Source organism: Rhamphochromis sp. 'chilingali' (assembly GCF_963969265.1).
Source record: "Rhamphochromis sp. 'chilingali' genome assembly, chromosome: 6".
In the NCBI taxonomy this organism is placed as follows: Eukaryota; Metazoa; Chordata; class Actinopteri; order Cichliformes; family Cichlidae; genus Rhamphochromis; species Rhamphochromis sp. 'chilingali'.
The window spans coordinates 39,168,105-39,189,014 of record NC_137933.1 but is presented as its reverse complement, the minus strand read 5'-3'; the positions used below and the strand labels follow the sequence as shown (position 1 = coordinate 39,189,014).

General features: G+C 43.7%; 1 protein-coding gene across 1 annotated transcript in view; it reads right to left on the bottom strand.

Annotated features, from left to right (window-relative positions):
- The window catches only part of LOC308397943 (neural-cadherin-like), a 348,547-nt gene that overhangs the window by 231,497 nt on the left and 96,140 nt on the right, over positions 1 to 20,910 (bottom strand). The window contains exons 5-6 of the mRNA XM_080884232.1: positions 9,192 to 9,303; positions 2,634 to 2,883 (exon numbers count right to left, since the gene is read on the bottom strand). Coding sequence (XP_080740358.1) covers positions 2,634 to 2,883; positions 9,192 to 9,303 — 362 coding nt within the window. The remainder of the gene's footprint in view (positions 1 to 2,633; positions 2,884 to 9,191; positions 9,304 to 20,910) is intronic.

Sequence of the window (20,910 nt, the reverse complement as noted above, 5' to 3'; positions counted from 1 at the left end):
GCTAGAAAAATATTTCTTTTTACAAGCGGCAACTTCTGGTGCCAAAAAGTGTTTCTCTATTAGCCAATTCAGGTTGGCTCCAAAGATCACCAACACTAGGTTATCCTTCCAGGAGAATGAAAATTCACCCGAGCTAATTCAAGTTACTAAAGCAGAGTCAGTTACACCACAGCGGCAGTGTCTTTCAGAGCATTTTTAATGACATTTTGTGACTAAATATGATTTATTTAGCATTTAATTACACTGCCAGCCTTTCCACAAAGCCTCTGTTTTTCTTGAGTAAAATACTAGGTTTTAGTCATGTGGAGCTGATAACTTTCCACCGTCTCAGCCAAATATGCTCAATAAAATAAACTAAAGACTTCAAACTGAGTGGGTGACATGATAAAGCTGCAGCCACTTTTACATATAGAATATGTATATTAGGATCTTGAGGTCTAATATATAAACATGAAAAACATATCACATTCTTTTTAGTAAGTCAATAACAAAGATCAACACATTGTGTAATTAAGAAAAGAAATTCAAATAAATTCCACTTTTAAGTGGTCACATCATTTTTCGAGAGCTGCAACCTAGATTCATTATAAACTGGCAAAACGTGTTGAAATGAAAGCTCATTATCGCTTCCCTTTGACTCCAAGGATCAATATAAATAGGCCACATTTTCTGCCTGGATAATGATATATTTAATGACCCCTCTCTGTGTCGTGCTTTTTTTCCTTTCTGCTCAGCACATGTAACTAAACATACATGCACATTTTTCCTGCATGCACACAGGCAAATGAAACATAAGTAACAGAGGGAAAGTAAGCAATCTTATCAAAAGCATAATCCCACTAAACTGGCCCTACTGTATTTGTTTCATCAAACACATAACAGATGTCATCACGTGTGCACATTTAAGTGTATTTGTACCAGTGTGTTTGCCTGCATGGATGACTCTGGAGCTCTGTTCGTGCCTGAATGATGAATCATAGATTGTCAAGTACTGTTTTTAGGGCAGTTGTGACAGAGGGTTCAGGGTTACAGAGGAAGAACTGATGGATTATTTGGCTGTCGCTGACAGTAAGTCAATACAACCCAAAACACACACACACACACACACACACACACACACACACACACACACACACACACACACACACACACACACACACACACACACACACACACACACTAGTCCCTTTCCTCTATAAACAACATAAACACATGCATATCAGATGCACGATGGATGAATGCACTTTATAACCACATTAATCTGTCCATACAAAAACCTCACTTTCTTGGGACCTTCTCAATTACTAAACACACACATATATAGGCGCAAGCATACGCACACACAGAGTTAGGGTTCAGGACCTCCTGAGGGTGCTGGTGGGCATGGTTGATTGACCCTGCCTCACCAATCTGCCCAGCTCTCTGCCAGAAAAATCAACCAATTAAAAGATGCAGACACCACAGCAGCACGAGCGGGAGGGGGGAGTGTGCTAACAGCAGCTGTGATGCTGAACTGGGAAGCTCTCCGCTCACTCAACTTCTAAGAGAAGTAGTTCTGGTTGCCTTATTTACTTTGGTATCAGTGGACTGTGTGCACAAACAGAAACACCGGTGACAGATTTAATCTAAAATGACTTGATCACAGATGGCTTCAAATCAGCATGTTTAGGAATGTGCAAGAGATATTTTTGCCAAAGAATTACTGCATATAGATCCATTTCTATTTGAAATCAGCAGGGAATTGTGGAGCTGAATCAATGCAACTCAACCATGAGAGGAGAGTTATTCAAAGAGACGTGTTGTAGATGTGGCCCTGATGGTGGATCAGTGCTGACTGAAAACCTCAGCCCACAGCTCTTTAGTTCACCTCATTTAATTCTACTTTGTACAGGTGTTACCAGTTTAACTGAATCTGAAGTGTAAATTCAAGTGTATCAGAGAAAGGAGGACAGGAATGCTTGCATTTAATTAAACCGAAAAAAGAAAACCTCAGATAACGGCCATATTTTTGTCTTGGCCCCAAGAGCTTCAACAGGTTTGTTTCTCATATTTTTAAAAAATGTAATTAAATGCATAATTGTTTAGAAATCGCTTGTTTTAAAGCCCCAGAGATATTCACGTTGGTGCCATAAAAAGAGGAAAAGTAAGAAAATCTGTGCATTCGTGAGGATGGAACAAGGGAGCAAAGAGCAATTCAAACATCAAGCCTTTCCTACGTTCAATTCTTTGACTATTTATTTCAGCGCTAAATAAAATCCTCTGTTGAACAAGTTGCAGAAAGAAAATGCAGAGAAACTCTGTGCCCCTGTGCCAACAATACAACTGAAAATTCAATTGTATGCAGCACCTCAAAAGAGTGAATGGCAGCTTGCACCTAAAATATATGTGCAGCAGCCTACACTCAACAACTTAACCAAGAGACACTGCAGGAGATTGTTTGCCTTTGGCAATGTAGAAATGAGTACACAGCAAAGTTGGTCCTTCGGTATCTGCACCAAACATCATGCTGTCACCAGAAGACTGTCAGCCTCTCCTGCCTTCACCCTGACTGGCAGGCAGGCAGGAATCAGCCACAGAATAATATAGAGCTTATCTCTCTTTCTCTTAAACAATAAAGCACAAGTCTTACTTACATGTGTTGGGAGAACTCAGGTGCCTCATCGTTGACGTTTGCCATCCTAATCCGTACCGTAGTCGTGCCCGTACGAGGAACCTCCCCCTTGTCAATGGCCATGACTACAAACTCATACAGATGATTAGGCCTCTCATAGTCTAAAGGTCCCGCGGGGAAGATTGTTCCGTGAGGGGAAATAGTGAAGTCTGGACTCAGGGTGTAATAGGTCAGCTCTGCATTCTCTTCCGAGTCACAGTCATTGGCCGAAACTAAAGATGAGAACACAGAGATGGAGAATAGAAAAAACAGAGTTCAGAAGGACTAAACAAAGACGACAAAGGTTGGATTTACCACTGGTGATTTAGCTAGACTGACCGTACAGACTAGAAAACCAATTTGTTAAATATCCACAAGAGGAAAGGAGGGAAGCTGGATGGAAACTGTGTTTTCTTGCTTTCTCATTTTTTGTGACATATATTTATAACTTACATTTTCATGTATCTGCATATATGTTTGAGATTCAAGCAGCAGTAGTCAGTTGTTAATTTCTTCCTTTATACACAATAAAAATGAACAAGAAAGAAGATTTGTGTTTTTGTTCATTACCAGCAAGTGGTTAAAGTATCTTAATCATCTTAGTCGGTTTGTTTATGATCCTAAAAGGATTGTACTGCTACCTTCAGGTCTCTACAATGATATTCTCACTACCGGGTTCAGCTCAGGACTCTAGCTGGGCCACTGCAGGAACTTCACAGCATCTTCCCAAAGCTCCTCCTGTGTTTTCTTGTTGATATGCTTCAGGTCTTTAATTTGTTAAAATTAAATCTAGCTCCATTCTGAGACCCTGAAAAAGGTTTACTCAGGATTGCTCTATTTTTTCTGCAAGTTTTCAAGAAATACAACATAGCATATCAGCAGATGTCTGACTTTGTTCACCAGGTTTATTGAATTCAATAACCTTCAGAAGCAGGATGCATAAGATTTCATCTGTGATGTTTTATATATATAACTGGATTATTTCAATATTTCATGTTTTAATTCATTAGTACAACACATAAAGAAAAAACTGCTGTGTGATTTAAAAGTTCTGCACTTCTATTGCTAATGGGAAAAAAATACAGTGAATCACTTTGGAGATGTGCCCGAAACAACAAAATGTGGAAACCTTGAAAGGGCAGAAACACTTTCTGAATACACTATATATTCAAATGTAAAAATATGAGGACTTGCAGAAGATTTATTTCACAAATAAAAGTTGTACAAATCGAAAAGTTAAAAGATGAAGGCCTTTACTAAGTCTGTAGTATTAGTGCACACGTTTATAATGAAAGTTGTGCAGGAGGAGCAGGTGCTTGCATATGTTGCTATTGCCCCAAGTTTGTCTGTGCTGCCTTAAAAATAAAGACGGACATACTGCCTGCGCTGTCCTGTGGAAACCAACACAGATAGTAACGTCACATCACTATGCTTTAGCTTTTTTCATGGTTTTTCTTGATGAAAGTAGAAACTTCCATCGAAACTACTACTTATAACAAACTATCTTTAGCTAATGTACCATATTGAATGAAGTCGCCAGAGAAACTGTTTGTGCAGAACAAGTTCTCTAATTATTTAAAAGTTTGTTTCTGGTATTTCATCCAAACCATATGCACTTGATATCTCAATTCTCATGCTACACTATGTGTTCAAACTGACGCTTCCAGTGCCACAATTTTAAGCCACGGGAGTAAGCATTATTTGCCCAGCATGCACTGAAAGGACTGTCATTTTGCAACATTTCTGCTTCCACATCACATATTGGGAATCCATGGAGCCAGGACTCGCCTGGCTACAAATTGACTGCCTTGCTAAAACTGAAAAGACCACCAGGGATTTGAATAAGCATATTTTACACTAACAAGAACATTCACCATCAAAAGCTCAATTCCCCAATTCACCTTACATTGCATTTGGCTCAAGGGCCCATACAGAAGTGCACACACACATGCGTGCGCACACACATATGCTCACATGAATAATAGATGCACACATACATAAAAACAATGCCACTGTTTGCTTCCACTAACAAACCATAATTCTTTATTGCTATAAAGCCTCGGGGAACTCTAACTAGCTTCAAATTAACAGTTTGAAGTGCGTTCATTTAACAAAATGCCTGCAAAACAAAGTACGTGGGTTCGTTAAGGAGGTATATAAACTTTGTCAGTGTTTATTTGCATGATTAGTTTCACTTCATTATTTCAGCAGAGACATTTCGTATGTGAGTACACGGGATTAGCTGAATTTTCAAAGTGCTGTGGTAATATTCAAAATGTTTGTGGGGCTGTGGCCTTCAATGTGTCCTTATGTTGAACTGAATGAAAAATATTTCAGTTCCATTAAAAAAAAAAAAATAAAAGCCACAAAACACAAATGGGAAATGTGATGCTTTGGTACAATTAAAGTAAATTTAACAATGAGAGTACAACAGCCAAAGAAAATCAGCCATGAGGTTCCATTTACACCATCCTGTTTGTGTTTTTGGTTTTGCTATATTTTCCCATTAAGTTTGATATATTTGTCAATCATTTCAGTTTCATTTCATTACAAATGCACTATGACTTTGAAAGTGTAAAATCAAACTACCAAAGGCATTAATCTTGCTATCTGAGCAAAGTTTATGGATTCAGTTAAATGATGTCATACCACTAATATCACTAAGGCCACTGTTGAGAGAACGAGATTGAAGTCTGATGAAAGAAAATAATGGTCAAACGAGAAATCGCTTAATACATGAATGGGTCTTCGTATATACTTTCATTCTTATTACTTCACACACGCAGAAATAAATAATAAAATAAACATTACACAAAAATTGTAAATACCTAGAGATGAGTTTTCACTTACAGATGGCCCCATATAGATTTAACACTAAATGGATGATTGTGTCACATTTTAGCATAGTCAGTATTCATCATTAGTGGTTTCTTGTGTTTTGTTTTATGTCAGATTGATTTCTAGGAATAATCTTTGATACACAGCTGAATCAAGTGTGGAAAAAACCATTTCTGTCCAGACAAATTCTACAATTCTTCTTCTTACTGTTGTTAATATGATCCCTTTTACCAAAATGTTAGTCTTTTATTTAGATTTTTCTACGCTTTACAAGTTGGATAAAAATAAATGTGTGTTTTTCCTGCACCTGGTTCTGTAGTGCAGTCTTCTGAAGAAAAACTGAAACACAGCTGTTTTGCTTTTTGAGCAGCCTCTCATTCAGTGATGATGGGTTGAAAATGAACTGCAACACTAGTAGCCAAACACATGTCACATATGAGTCAATATTTAATTTACTAAGTAGAGATTTCTATTCTTCAGGAAAACATTTAAGCATCTATTTATCAGTAAGTCCTCTGTAATCTTGAATCAGCATTGTTGCACTAGCATCGCTACACTGTTTAACAGGCCTCTATACATTCTTAGCTGCATCCCTCGTGTCTTTCTGGCATATTATGATTTTGTACAGAAGATGGAGACAGCGGGATCCTCAGATCTCTATGGAAAGCAAGATAATTGGCTTGCTTGGTACACTGTGCTGCAGTTGATTTCCAACTTGGCAAAGTACAGATTTGTCCACTCTCACGATGGAAATTATTATGGGATTACTAGCACATGATTTAGCAAAACGATGCTGGATGCCCATTTCTCCCTGCTCATTTAATTTATACTATGCCTTTTAACCCACTTAATTAAGTGAAGGGGGAAAAATGTCTTTATTTCAGGAAGTTGGGCTGCTCAGTCTTAGATGTACTCAGAAGTGGATTGGGTAAAATTAACTGTATTAATTATACCATGTATTGGGGCAATTTTGTTCATTATTTTGGGAAAGCTACAATTTGTACGACACATTTTTCACCCCACTAAATTTAGGCAGCAACAGTCTATTTTTACGACTGAAAATTGCACAGGTCACATAGATGGTTTGCTATATCATAATCCTGAAGCATTTTGAAATCACTGGAATCTCTGTGCAGAAATGTGATAACTGTTTTTGTGGGTTTTTTTCCCCACTCACGGAAATATTGACAAGTGTTCAAACAAGCATGGAAATGGGTGGGAACACAGCAGCACAGCAGGAGGAAACTTCTCGCCTCCCTTGGTGCACCTGTTAATGGCAGCGAGCTAAGGGCCTGCTGCGTCTCTCCCACAGTGCGCACCTCACTCCCCCATTCACTCATTTACTTTCTCCATGTTCGCTAGAAATAAATAACATCTGCATGTTTAAAAGCATTAAAAAATAAATAAATAAATAAAAACACTGTCTAAGTAATTCTCAAGCTCTGGTCCTGTGAGTTTCAGGATTCTGTACATTTTCTGAGCTGGACTGCATGTTTTCTACACCACTTTTCCATTTTCAGGGTTACAGCTCCCAGTGCTCCTACTGTATAATCACTGGGTCCACTTTGGAAATCTTTCACATGTGCTCCAGTTGTTGCCTCAGCTATTTTCTTGTGGGGCTCCTTCCCAACTGCCATAATATTTCATATAAAACTTGTGGTGATCTCAGGAAACTGGACAAGTGAATCAGACAAGGAGAAAGTCGCGTCCTCAAGAACCAGGAAAAAAAAATTCAGCAATGATCTGACACAAGACCTACAAGATCAGAAAGGGTGCCAGGGGAAATGTGATTATCAAGAAGCCATTCTTAAGGAACTAAAGCAGGGAGGAAAGGCTGAAGTAGGCCAGGTTACACAAGAACTAGACTGAAAGTCAGTGATAACTTATCTAATGAAGCGAAGAATCTAAATCTGACATTTTTGGTTTAAAATGTCATCAATATGTACATGGAGGTCAGGTGAGAGGTACAGCAGTGAGTACAGCCATCTGTAAAACACAGTGGAGGCTGTGTCATGGTTTGGGGTTGCATTCCAGCCAGTGGTGTCGGAGATCTCAGCTGCATGTGGGTAAGTAAATTAATCTGAAGACCAAAGTTGGGATTGCATTTGTCAAAATGTATTTTTAACAATGACTCAACTTTTTATTAGCTTTTAAAATTATATTTACACTCATAAATCAGCAAATGGAACAGGATTCGTTGGCCTGGATATCAGCCGGGGAGTGGCAAAATTTAAAAATTGCCCATTGCCTCAAGATGACAAGTAAGCAACAGGTTAACAAATTAATATCATTATAACCATTGAGACTGCATTTCAGTAGGCTAGCTGGAAAACAGATTAAAGTTGTAATGGCTATATTATTGTTTTAGTTACATATAAAATTCAGCTTGTTTTCTCCAGGACAATGTTGCAAATTGAAGCATAGGAGCAAAATTTCCAAGCAATGTAAACAATTTTAACACCTCTTTTGTTTATTCAAACAAAAACCATGTTTGCTGTTAACTTTCACCTGAAAACAAGTAACTTTTCTCAGAATACGGCATGATTTTACAGGTCTTAGCTGTTCTTAGATGTTTAGAAAAAACACTAAAACACACACAGTCTTGTGTTTGTTTGTTTTTTTCTTTAATATCAATTCAATCCAAAGTCTTCCCGCCTGCATTCACAGCTAATGGACATTTCCAAAACGGTGTCATACCTACAGTCATTTTCACACAGTTCTTGTAAGCAATTAAAATATACTTGCATTTTCATTCTTGCCCTGTTTAAAGTTTACCTGTTCAAAAAGCTAAAGATTGATCTGTTTAGCGCTATAAACAAACAGATGTCTATAAGTTTTAATAAAAAAGCAACAATGTTTTAGAGGAGATAGTAAGAAACAGTCTCCGAGAGAAGACGGAAAAACTCTGTTGTCAGTTGTGTTGGCAGAGTAAAAGTGTCACTGTGACATACCCACAACAGTTGGCATCACCATTTCTTCACATAGAGATGAAACATAAGCGTTCCCTTTGGGTTATTACAGGAACGGAGAGGCTGCAGCAGCTGCACTGATGAAAGTAGCAGTGATGCCGGTGCTGACAAGTACCTACTCTGTTTCCTGACCAGTCAAAATACATGAATGTTAAAGAAGCGCAGGCACTCTTGTTTTGTTCTGAAAGCCGCTACAGCAAAGCTTCTCAAACATTTGCATATCACAGCTCCCACAGAGGCACGTGTTTGCCCACTGAGCTGCACCTGGCTTAAATTTAACTGGTAACACAAGAAGTAAAACACGGATTGTTATTTTCTTCTTTCACTTTTTTTCTTTTAAAAGTCACCAAATACAGGCACACATAATAAAGGTCCTTGCAATTCTGAGAGTTTTACTTGGAAATATTTAATTCAGCCCAGTGAAAAAATGCACAAACACCATTTCAGGATTTCTTTAATAACATTAAAGATTAATAACATTGTGATTAGTGCATCAGAAATTACATAACCGGGAGCTGTTTATCAGTGAAGATGAATTAAAAAATAAGATGAACCTACTTCTGTAGGTCAGGGAAGGCAGTGCAATGTTAAATTTCCTTTGCATATAAGAAACTGATACAGAGTAGTAAGTTGAGCTTTAAATTAATAATGTGAATCTAAAAATAAAGAATGCACTCAGTGAAGCTGGTGGGTTATAAATGGTACTCAAACAGGTATTTTGAGACTTGTCTTACCTTGCAGCAGGGAGGTTGCTGTTGTCACAGTCTCTGGTACACCATCCTTGCTGTAAATCGACTGGAGGAACTCAGGAACGCAGTCGTTTTCATCAGTAATAACTACCCGTACCTGAGAGGGTGATGATGAGGGAAGAGGAAAAGAAGGAAAAAGAGGCTAAGATTAAATTAATTTATGTGTTCAAATTGTTTCTGAACATTTAAACAGTCAATAACACATTTTAAAGAAATGAAACAGTTCTTCTTGTTTTTATTTCTTGTACAGAATTCCCCGTTTTACTCACGACTGGTCATATGTAACAAATGCTTATGCTCCTGTAAGCTCTTTTGTTCATAACTGAACAAAAAAAAAAGAAAAGAAAAAGAATGCCTTGCACATCTTACATCTTCTCTAGTAGGCATCAGGCCAGTAAAATGTGTGTGGCATGTTAAATACTCTCAGGGAAAAAGTACAAGTCAAGTCCTAAAGCAAGTTAGCATGTCCACATGAACTGGGTCAGACAGTTTGTTATTATTCGTGTATTTTCTGCTATTTATGTTGAAATTCCTTTCAAGCATTCTGGTAAAAAAAATTAATTCATGAAATACAAAATAATACAACATAATTAAAACAATGAAGCATTTGCATTTCTAATCTCAGACTGCTTCTGTCTATGAACATGTAAAAGCTGCTCAGCCAATCAGCAGAAATGCTGCAGATTCAAAGTCATACTGGCACAGTGTCATGAAAATTTGAAATCTGGGATTACTACTTCAGGCGCTGTCCAAAATTGGTTTTCTTTGCATTCAGAGTCATTTTCATGTGTGAGTGACCCAAATTAACCCCATCTCCAACCAAAAGGAAGCTTCATCTCAACCTCCTCCAAATCCATGCCCTGACCCTGATTCCTGTGGTTTATTGACCTCGCCACAGGGAAGAAGCTGCAAGTGAACTAGCGTTGTGGTCCCTCTTGTTGGTCAGTGGAGAGCGGAACCCCGTGGAGCTTCTTGTAAGCACTGAGCAAACAAATGAGTAGTGTGCAAGGATGAATTTATTTAGCGTGAGCATGAAGGCGTTTGCCTTGCTAAGACACTGTAATACTGCTCAGTTCGTTTGGGATATAAAGGCAAACAAAGCATCTCCTTCCAGATGTTGACTGCCTGCTTCAAGTCCAAGAGCAATAAATAGACATGGGCTGGCAGGCAAGCCTCTGACCCTCAGTCCCTCTTGTGTTTTTTCCCCAAACAAAGCTGTACGTATACACACTCACCCTACAGACACAATCGCATACACACAGTGAGTGCTTTGTAAATACCACTGGTATTAAGTCCTGGTAGGTAAGATGAAATTCTGTAATATCAGTTAATCCTTCAGCAAAGATCAGCCACAAAGCAATGAACAACAAAATAAAATCTGCCCATGTCAACTCCCTGAGGTGATTTGTGCGCATTTGCCAATAACTGTCAACCTTTTTTTTGGGTGTTTCGATGTGTGCGTTTGCATGTCCTAATGAGCAAATCTATGCCCTAGCTGGACAGGAAATAGGCAGGATATACAATGGTAGAGTATGTGTGCATACAAGGCTGAGGAAAGGCAAGATTGAATGAGAAGAGAGAGGAAGTCAGCTGTAATAAAGCAAGATGGGCTCAAACGCACGCATACAGGAATGTGCACACGTGCACACACTTGGGAAGCTGCAGGCAGGTCTCAGGCTGGTTAGGTAACTAATGGTGCCGATGAGCTATCACTCCTGCAGGGAGAAACTTGGAAACTACCTGCAAATTAAAGTCATGCTCAGTGACTCCAGTGCACAAAAATACGGCACGTCTGTTTCTTATTTTGATAGAGGGCGGCAGATTTCTGAAAAGTAGAATAAAATCAAAAGCAGAAAAGAGGTGCGTTATTTGGCAGTCCTCTATGGAAAACAAATTAATAGGTGATTTTTTTTAACCTGCTACTGGGAAACAGTGTCACAGAAAAAGATAAAAAAAGAACAACTTCCATCATAAAGTTCTATACTTTATACACATGAAATTTTTTGACTAACAGATGCCTTTCTGTGGATAAGTATTTGAGTTGCTAGGCACTATTTTTGCAAGTACAACACATGTCTGCAATCTCAGGACAGCTTCATACTTGTCTAAACTCAAACAGAAGGCTTACAACCAAAATGCCATCAGAATATGTTTATTTTGGCATGGTCACAAGTAGCCGTATGCCATTCGATTGGTTACTTATCTCAAGAGAACATGTCTTAATTAATGCAAAATCCAATATGGGCCTTCCCGAGGCAGATGGCAGGGAGAAAGAGCAAGAGTATATTATGAACCTCTAAAATTGACATGCTGCAGATGAATCCAGTGAGCTGGAGTTTATCACTGAGACCATGACAGCCACTGCATGGTGACGCTCGTGATAAACTTTGGTTAGTTTTTGTCTGCATCTCTGTGATAAACTAAATAAACAGAAACATAGTGACAGGTTAGTGAAAATATTTTGATTACATGTTCCACTATAATAAAAAGTGACAGTTACATTTAGCAGTCTGTAACACAAACCCTGAACTCGCCCTGAAACCGTTTGTCTGCCCTTTGCCATTTTAGCTGTTTTCACTTTTTTTCCCCTTTCCACATGAGTGCATCCTTTGAAGATGCTGACTGCTGCATGTTTGCCAGTGTGGGGAGAGTCACTGTGGTATCACATCCAGGCATGCATTCAATGTCAACAGCAAATTCCTCTCTTGTGCAGCACTTGACAAAAATGAGCACATGAACATATGTGGTGTGATATGTGGTATACTACAATATACCCGAGTTTAACCGTATGTAAACAGATAAACAGGGGTTTATGGTGGCAGCCAGCATTTCATCCCCCCTCAGAATGTACAAAACATCCACTCCAGTGTTGGATCAAAAATAATTGGCTTGTAATTGACAGCCGCGATCACTAGATAGTGTTTGCATAACTTCATTTTATAACTCTGGAACTTTTGATAAGTTTTTAAAAAAAATAATTCTGACAGCTACTGTCAGCCAACAGTCAGCCACTCAGAGCCCCGCCTAGCTTCGCTCTAAACATGCCCCCTTCATTTAATTGCACGGTGTCACCAAGAGATGGCGCGTTCTTCAAAAAAAAAACCTAAACGGATAGTTAGCAAAAGAAGAGCTATTATTGCAAGAGCTTTACTTTATAATATAATATATAATATATAGTTTTTCAATAATAGGCTATTTTCATACATTAGATAACCTATTGGATCTGGGGGGAGGGGGGGGTGGCAAGAAATTTGTTCTTGCGATGAAAAAAGTTCCTTCAGCAAATTCCTGGATCCAGATTTGGATTACAGTTTTTTCCAGTCGCTAACAAGCGTTTGTCCAAACAGTTGTCACATTTGCAAAACTCTAAACACAATTAGCACAGCATCGGTCTGTTGTGGCCATACCATTCTTACATTTCATGTCGTGTTCACCCAATATGCAGTCAGTGAACACATTTCCACAATGCTTACATTTTCTTAACAGACAAGTTATACCTCCCAACAAAATTATGGACTGTTTTTGTAGTATCTACGAATGTTAACACACAACATCCCACAATAGCAAAAACAATATTCCAAACCGTAGATACAGTATAAAAACCTCTGCTTCTGCAATGATATCAGTACAAAAACAATATCAATATCAAAAATATATATCAGCTGATAATAAACAAACAATTGAATAATTGACACACAGCTGATTTATGTTGGGTAAATTGGGCCAACGACAGCTTCTTCCATTCTGGCTTAGACTCAGTGGGGTTTATAAGGCAAGACCTTGAGGAGTGATGTTTTTGGAAACAAAAAAAAGACAAACACTGTAATGTCTGGTCGAGGAAGAGTAAGAGCAAGGGGCCCAGGGAGAAGAGCAGGCCCAAGGAGAGGGCAAGGTAGAGGTGTAAGAATGCGTGGTGGTGGCATTCCAAGGGCTGCAAGAACAGTAGTCAGTGATGAAATTCGTGCCACTATCATTGACCATGTAATCAACCATGGTCTTTCACTAAGAGAGGCTGGTGAAAGAGTGCAGCCCAATTTGAGGCGGTCAACGGTTGCCTCCATTATACGCATCTTTCAACAAACCAACAGGTAAGTATTGCATTTTACATGGATTGTTTCTATTCTCACTTGACATGTCAATATGGTCATACAGTAATGCATATGTTGAATTTTTTGTCTTTCTAAAGAATGCAATGTCTTCCACCCTCTGGGGGAAGAGGAAAGCTCCTCAGTAATGACAGGAGCTTGCCATTGTAGAAATGGTTACTGCAAATAATGCAATAAAACTGCGTGAAATTCAAACTAGAATTGTGGCGGACCATGAGATATTTGACAATATCGATAGAATCAGCCTCACAACCATTACGCGGACATTGTCCAAACACAGAGTGCGGATGAAGCAGCTCTACGCTGTTCCCTTTGAGAGGAACAGTGAGAGGGTCAAGGAGCTACGACGACAATATGTCCAGGTATAGTGTATATTCAATCCAATGTCCAGTTCTATAAGCTTTGCACTTTGCAAGTAGGTAACCTACACAATACTAGGTTACAGTACAGTATGGTATACAGTAATAACATGACTTACATAAACTTTGTTTCAGAGAGTTATGGAATTGGAGGCCAACCAGGCCCCTCATAAATTCATATACATCGATGAGGCAGGATTCAATCTGGCCAAAAGGCGTCGACGTGGACGAAATGTAATTGGAAAAAGGGCCACAGTTGATGTGCCAGGACAGAGAGGGGCAAACATTACCATGTGTGCAGCAATTGCAAATGCAGGATTACTCCTTCACAGATGTCAGGTTGGACCCTATAATACAGAGCGCTTGCTTGCCTTTCTCAATGATCTCCACCAGCGCCTGGTTCCAGAGCAAGGTCAGGAGGGTGAAAACATGAGGACCTTTGTAATTACCTGGGACAATGTGGCTTTCCATCACTCGCAAGCAATAACAACATGGTTTGAAGTCCACCCAAGACTGGTAAGTCTCTTCCTTCCACCCTATTCACCTTTCCTCAACCCCATAGAGGAGTTCTTTTCTGCATGGAGGTGGAAGGTTCCCTTTCAGTCGATTCACTCGGTACAACACATAAGTATGGGATATCACGCCCTCGCGTGTCCTGGCTGAAGAAACCTTTATTCACGCCTTTACGGCAGATGACGTGTGATGACACGCGCAAGGCCCCGCCCGCACATATAGCCGCTGCCATCACCGTCATCCCTCAGTTCTTACGCTCTTCACCTCGCTGAGAACACCTCTGCTGAGTTGGGCTAGCTAGCTACTGCTAGTTAGCTCCGTTGTCTGCCAACTTGAACCTAGCTTAACTGCCCCTGTTGGTGTTAGCCTCCACCGCCCAGCTGGTGCGTAGGCTGCCCGCGGAGCGCTATTTTCAAGTTTTTCTTGTGCAGCGTTTCGCTTTGCGTTTTGGGAATGGACTCCAAACCGAAGCGAGCAAAGCAGAAATCTTCTGTTCGCCCCTGTCCTCAGGGATGTGGTTTCTCTTTGCACGACAGCGACCAGCACGATGCCTGCCCTGTCTGCCTGGGGATCGTCCACGCTAGGAGAGCGTTAACGGAGCCCGAAGCTTGTGCGTTTTGTCGCCAGCTCCGACGCTCGACCCTGGAAAGACGGGTGACGTTTGTGGAAAGAGTGCTGGGACGCTCGGCTGTCGCACGGCATGACCCTCTTCTTTCCGAGTCTGGAGCCCCGGCTTCGTCCGAGTCCGAAGACGAAAATTTTCAGGTCGATGTCCCCGCGATTAGCTGGGCTGACCACATGGAATACGTTGACGGGTTAGCCGATGACGGACCGGAACCATGCAGGAGCGCTGACGGGCTTCAGCCTGGGTTGAAGCCCGCCAGCGCTCCCCAGGAAGACGATGACGTGCTGGACATCGGCCTGGACATCCATGGTTTGTCGGAGGATGAGCAGGAGAGCTCATTGTCGACCCAATATGCCGCCGCTGCTGCGCCGGTCGGCCACGATGACACCTCTCTTTTCTCCCTGTTTCGCCGTGCCGCTGAGAAGCTGCAGGTGGACTGGCCCTCTCCTCCACCAGCTCGGAAGCCGTCGCGGTTTGCGGGTTTTTTCCTTCCACCGGAGCCCGCAACGGCCAAAAACTGCCTCCCCATGTTCCCAGACTTTCTCTGCGAGCTAACAGCGTCATGGGACAAACCTCTGTCTACCCGCGTCACTGTGCCCGGCTATGGACAGTACATGGAATTGGACGGCGCCGAGGGAGCTGGTTTAGCTAACCCACCCCCTATGGAGCCGTCTCTGGCTGCTTATCTGGCCCCGTCCCATAACCATGGTGTCGGTGGCCCCGCAACTCTGCCGTCCAAGCACTGCAGATTCTCGGCCTCGCAGCTGGAGAAGATTTATCGGGCTCAGGCCGGCACCGCTCGAGCCATGAGCTCCGTCACCATGCTCCAGACGTACCAAGCAATGTGCCTGGCGGAGCTTGGATCGCTGGTTCCGGAGGACAGCCCGCTGTCACCTCTTCTTAACGAGGTTAGAGTCACCACGGATTACATCCTCCGTGCGTCTCGCTGTGCAGCGCTCTCCCTGGGCAGAGGGATGGCTTCGACAGTGGTGGCGCAGAGGCACCTGTGGCTGACCCTCTCCGACGTCCCTGATAGAGACAGAGCTGTGTATCTGGACGCACCAGTGTCTGCGGCTGGGTTATTCGGACATTCACTTGAAGCCATTCAGGCTAGATTCGATCTGAGGAAGAAGCAGACGGAAGCTCTACGCGACATCATCCCCAGACGCCAGCCCCAGCCCAAGCCCACTGCTAGCTCTCACAGGCCCGCCGCTCCTCTGACAGCTGGCAAGAGACCGGCGCCCACTGCTGGAGTGGGAGGGCCGCCGGCGAGAGCACGTACTCCGGCCCGAGCTCCACGCCAGTCGGCCTGGGGCAAAGGCCCTCCCCCGGGCCCCCGACGGGACCCGACGCCCAGGAGGAAGAAGCCTCAGCCCTCCTAGCTGTGATTGCGAGTGGGGAAGGGATCCGGCAGCAGGGAGACGCTGCTCTTACCCCTCTGTTGCCGCACAAGAGGTGCCGCTTAAGTTCTGTTCAGGTTGTCAGCCCCAGAAGGCGCTGCACTTCCCTATCGCGGTCTCCCAAGCACATAACCCCTGCACACGGTTCAGATGTGTTGAATGTTCAAGCGACCACATCGAGTGTTCCCGCTGTTTTTCATTGTTATGCCCCGGAAAAGGTGCACCCAACAAAATGTATAAATGTACATGTTCCCATGTTGCAATCAATAAAGAGTGTTGTTTACTCTCAAACAATCTCAAATGCTCAACCTGCAGGCGAAATGAGCCAGGTCAGGCAGGGGATGCAGTCCCCTGCAGACACACTGGGGGGCGACGGCGCCCCGCCGTCAGTGCTGCAGGCCAGCCGGCTGGCTGCTCACTTCCCTCAGTGGCGCGCTTGCGCCCCCTCTCCGTGGGTGCTGCAAACCGTTGCCATGGGTTACCGGTTGCAGTTCCGGGTCAAGCCGCCTCGTTTCCAAAGAGTCGTGAACACGATTGTCAACCCCGAGGCAGCCTTGGTACTCAGAGAGGAAATACAGGCGCTATTACAGAAGAGAGCAATACGGGTGGTCCCCGCTTCGGAGACGGACAAAGGTTGGTACAGCCGTTATTTTGTCATTCCGAAGAAAGGGGGAGGGCTTCGTCCCATCCTCGACCTGCGAGTCTTGAACACGTACCTGCGAACGTACAGGTTCAAGATGCTAACACTCAGACAGCTCCTGAGTGCAGTCGGCCCGGGAGATTGGTTTGCGACAATCGATCTAACAGATGCTTATTTTCATGTCGCTATACACCCGAAACACAGGCAGTTTCTGAGGTTTGCATTCGAGGGCGTAGCCTACGAATACCTAGTGCTGCCGTTCGGGCTGTCGCTCGCTCCCCGCACCTTTACGAAATGTGCCGAGGCAGCGCTAGCGCCCCTCAGGAAGAGGGGCATCCGCATCTTGGCCTACCTGGACGACTGGGCTCTCGTGGCTTGCTCCAGAGAACAGGCGGAGACGCAGCTGTCGCGGGTTCTGTCACACATTCAGACACTGGGGTTCTCTGTGAACTTTCAGAAGAGCTCGCTAATCCCAGGTCAACAGATCGCTTTTCTCGGTCTGGAAATATGCTCTCTTTCCAGCCGCGCACGGTTGTCAGAGCACAGAGTGGCCGCGTTTCATCGCTGCCTCGCTCAATTTCAGCTGGGACGCAGACTGCGTTTCCAGACGATATTGCGCTTGTTGGGCATGATGGCATCTATGATCGCCGTAGTGCCGCTTGGGCTGTTGAAAATGAGAGCGTTTCAACGCTGGACTCTCTCTCACCGTTTGTGTGCTTCGCGTCACCTCCGGAGGAGGCTGCCGGTAACTGCGTCTTGCATGCTAGCTCTCCGTCCTTGGAGGGAGCCCGGGCTACTGCACCAGGGCTCTCGGATTGGGAGGGTGTTGTTTCGCAAGGTGGTGTCCACAGATGCTTCCCTAAGTGGGTGGGGAGCGCTGTGCGAGGGTGCGTCAGTGAGAGGGATCTGGTCCGCGGCTCAGCGCCAGCTGCACATCAACCACTTAGAGCTGTTAGCAGTGTTCTTAGCTCTAAAGCGTTTCCGTCCAGTCCTGCAGGGCCAGCATGTCTTAGTCAGGACGGACAATTCAACAGTGGTGTCTTATATAAACAGGCAGGGAGGAACACGCTCTCTTCCCCTGTTGCAGCTGTCTCGCTCTCTGCTGTTATGGTGCAGTGTTCATTTTCTGACTCTAAGAGCCACCCATGTCCCGGGCCACCTGAACCTGGGGCCGGACCTTCTCTCCAGGGGGGGTCCTCTGGTGAGAGAATGGAGGTTACACCCTTCAATAGCGGCTCAGATTTGGGATCTATTTGGCGAGGCGCAAATAGATCTTTTTGCTTCCAGGGTGAATGCTCACTGCCCCCTGTACTTCTCCATAATCGACCACGATGCACCCTTGGGCTTGGACGCGCTAGCGCACCAATGGCCAGACGTGCTCCTGTATGCATTTCCCCCAGTGGAAATGATATCTCCAATTCTGGAGAGGGTGCGTCGGCATTCCCTCTCTCTGATCCTGGTGGCCCCTTGGTGGCCCGCGAAGTCGTGGTATGCAGAAATAATCAGCCTGCTTGCAGCAAGTCCTTGGCAGCTTCCTCTCCGCAGGGATCTCCTCTCTCAGGCGGGGGGGGGAAGTGTTTCATCCGCGCCCGGATCTGTGGCACCTTCATGCTTACCTGCTGAGAGGTTAAACTTGGTTGCTAAGGGTCTGCCACCTAGTGTGGTAGCGACGATTCAGAGCGCCAGGGCCTCGTCTACTAGAGGCTTGTACGCTTACAAATGGCGAGCCTTCGAGCGATGGTGCCAGGACCGCCACACTCTCCCGTTTCAGTGCTCTATTGTGGATGTTTTGACATTCCTGCAGGAGCTGTTGGATAAAGGCCTTTCGTTTTCGACGATCAAGGTTTATTTAGCGGCTATATCTGCTTGTCATATCGGTTTTGACGGGGTGACACCAGGTGCGCATCCCCTCGCCGTGCGTTTTCTGAAAGGGGTTCGCCGGCTGAGGCCCGTGCTTAAGTCCAGTGTCCCGGCTTGGGACTTGTCTTTGGTGCTGGAGGCCCTTTGTGGCCCTCCGTTTGAACCCGTTGAGTCGGTAGATATGAAACTTCTTTCATATAAGACCGCATTACTTCTCGCTTTGGCCTCGGCGAAGCGAGTGGGGGACCTTCATGCGCTGTCTGTGCATCCTGCCTGCACACAGTTTTCTCCTGATGGCCGCAAGGTCGTATTGCGTCCGAATGCCGCCTATCTTCCCAAGGTCATGCCTGCATCTTATAGTTCAATGGAGTTTGAGTTGCTGAGCTTTTGCTCCCCTCCTTTTGAATCTGAGGAGCAGAGGAGGGTGCATTCTCTTTGTCCGGTGCGTGCGCTACGCACCTACATTGAGCGCACTCGGGATGTGCGTTTGTGTGACCAGTTGTTTGTCTGCTTCGCTAATCCGAATAGAGGTAGAGCTCTGTCCAGACAGAGGCTGTCCCACTGGATTGTAGAAGCTATCTCGCTGGCATACAGCACCGGAGGTTTTGCGTTGCCCCACGGGGTGGGAGCTCATTCCACCAGGGGGATGGCGACCTCATGGGCTCTTTTTAGAGGGGTGCCTGTGGCTGATATTTGTGCAGCGGCTAATTGGGCGTCGCCGCACACTTTTGTGCGGTTTTATCGGTTGGACGTTACAGCCCCTTCGGTGGCTCATGCTGTCCTTTCTGCTGGGTCTACCACTCACTAAGGAGGTGGTGGTCCCGTTCCGGTTCGGTGGCTGCTCTGCGGGGCGTGTATATAGGTCCCATACTTATGTGTTGTACCGAGTGAATCGACTGAAAGGGAACGGTTAGTTATGTCTATAACTTCTGTTCCCTGAAGGAGAGGAACGAGGTACAACACAGGGTGGCCCCACTGAGCAGTTGGCTCGGTGAAGAGCGGCTATCGAACTGAGGGATGACGGTGATGGCAGCGGCTATATGTGCGGGCGGGGCCTTGCGCGTGTCATCACACGTCATCTGCCGTAAAGGCGTGAATAAAGGTTTCTTCAGCCAGGACACGCGAGGGCGTGATATCCCATACTTATGTGTTGTACCTCGTTCCTCTCCTTCAGGGAACAGAAGTTATAGACATAACTAACCGTTTATGACCATCAGCCACATGACCAGATGTCCCTCCTCGAAGCCATGGATGCTGGCTCCAGGGACATCACAGTTGACGATTGCCAAGGGTGGATCCGACATACCAGGCGGTTCTATCCCAGGTGCATCGACTTGGATAACATCAGATGTGATGTTGATGAAAAAATGTGGCCTAACCCTGAAGATCGCAGAGATTAGATGCAAATTTTTTGCCTTTTTTTTTAGCCCCCCTCCCCCTCCCCCCCTTTTGATCTTGGCTTTTTGCTGTTGTTTTTTTGTTCAGAATGCTCTTTTGTGTTTCATGGATATTTTGTTCACTGTAAGCAATACTGTAAAACTTTCTCTGTCCTATCATACTGTGTTTCTACTGTACCTCCTGTAGTAAACAGTAAAGAAACATAAACTTGTTTGCTTTTTACTGGAATGCTTTTGAATGTGAACATTACTGTACATGTGGACATACAGTTACCAACCAAGACATTTCTGGTGTCAAAATGGTGGATTGCATGTTTCGCATGCAAATACCTGTAAAACTGAAACATAAAAGTCTATGCAGTTTTTGTAATGTCAATAATAGCCAGTATTTTGAAACCTGGTGTACTTTGATTGACTGCATGTACCTTGTGAAGTGAAAACAAGTGTTATTCTTTGACAGACTAATTTCATTTTGAGTCAGATTTATAGTGTTTTTGTACAGTTAGTGTGTGCAGAGAAAGATGTGTTCTATTTTGAAATGAAGAGTTAGTATATATTTAACAAAATGTATTTTTGAGAAGAAAATTATCCATTTGGCCAATTGTGTTTTTGTAGGTGTGAGTCTGTGTTAAGAGTTTAGAAAAAGTATCTGAAGTATGGGTAGGCGCTTGTTAGCGATTGAAAAAAAACTGTAAGTCAAGCCCCATAAGCTATAAACAAATGATAATTTCACTACAAAAGCTCCAGATCCTTTAAAAAGAAGAAAATATAACGACAAAGTCCTCATGTAGTGGGCTTCAAAAG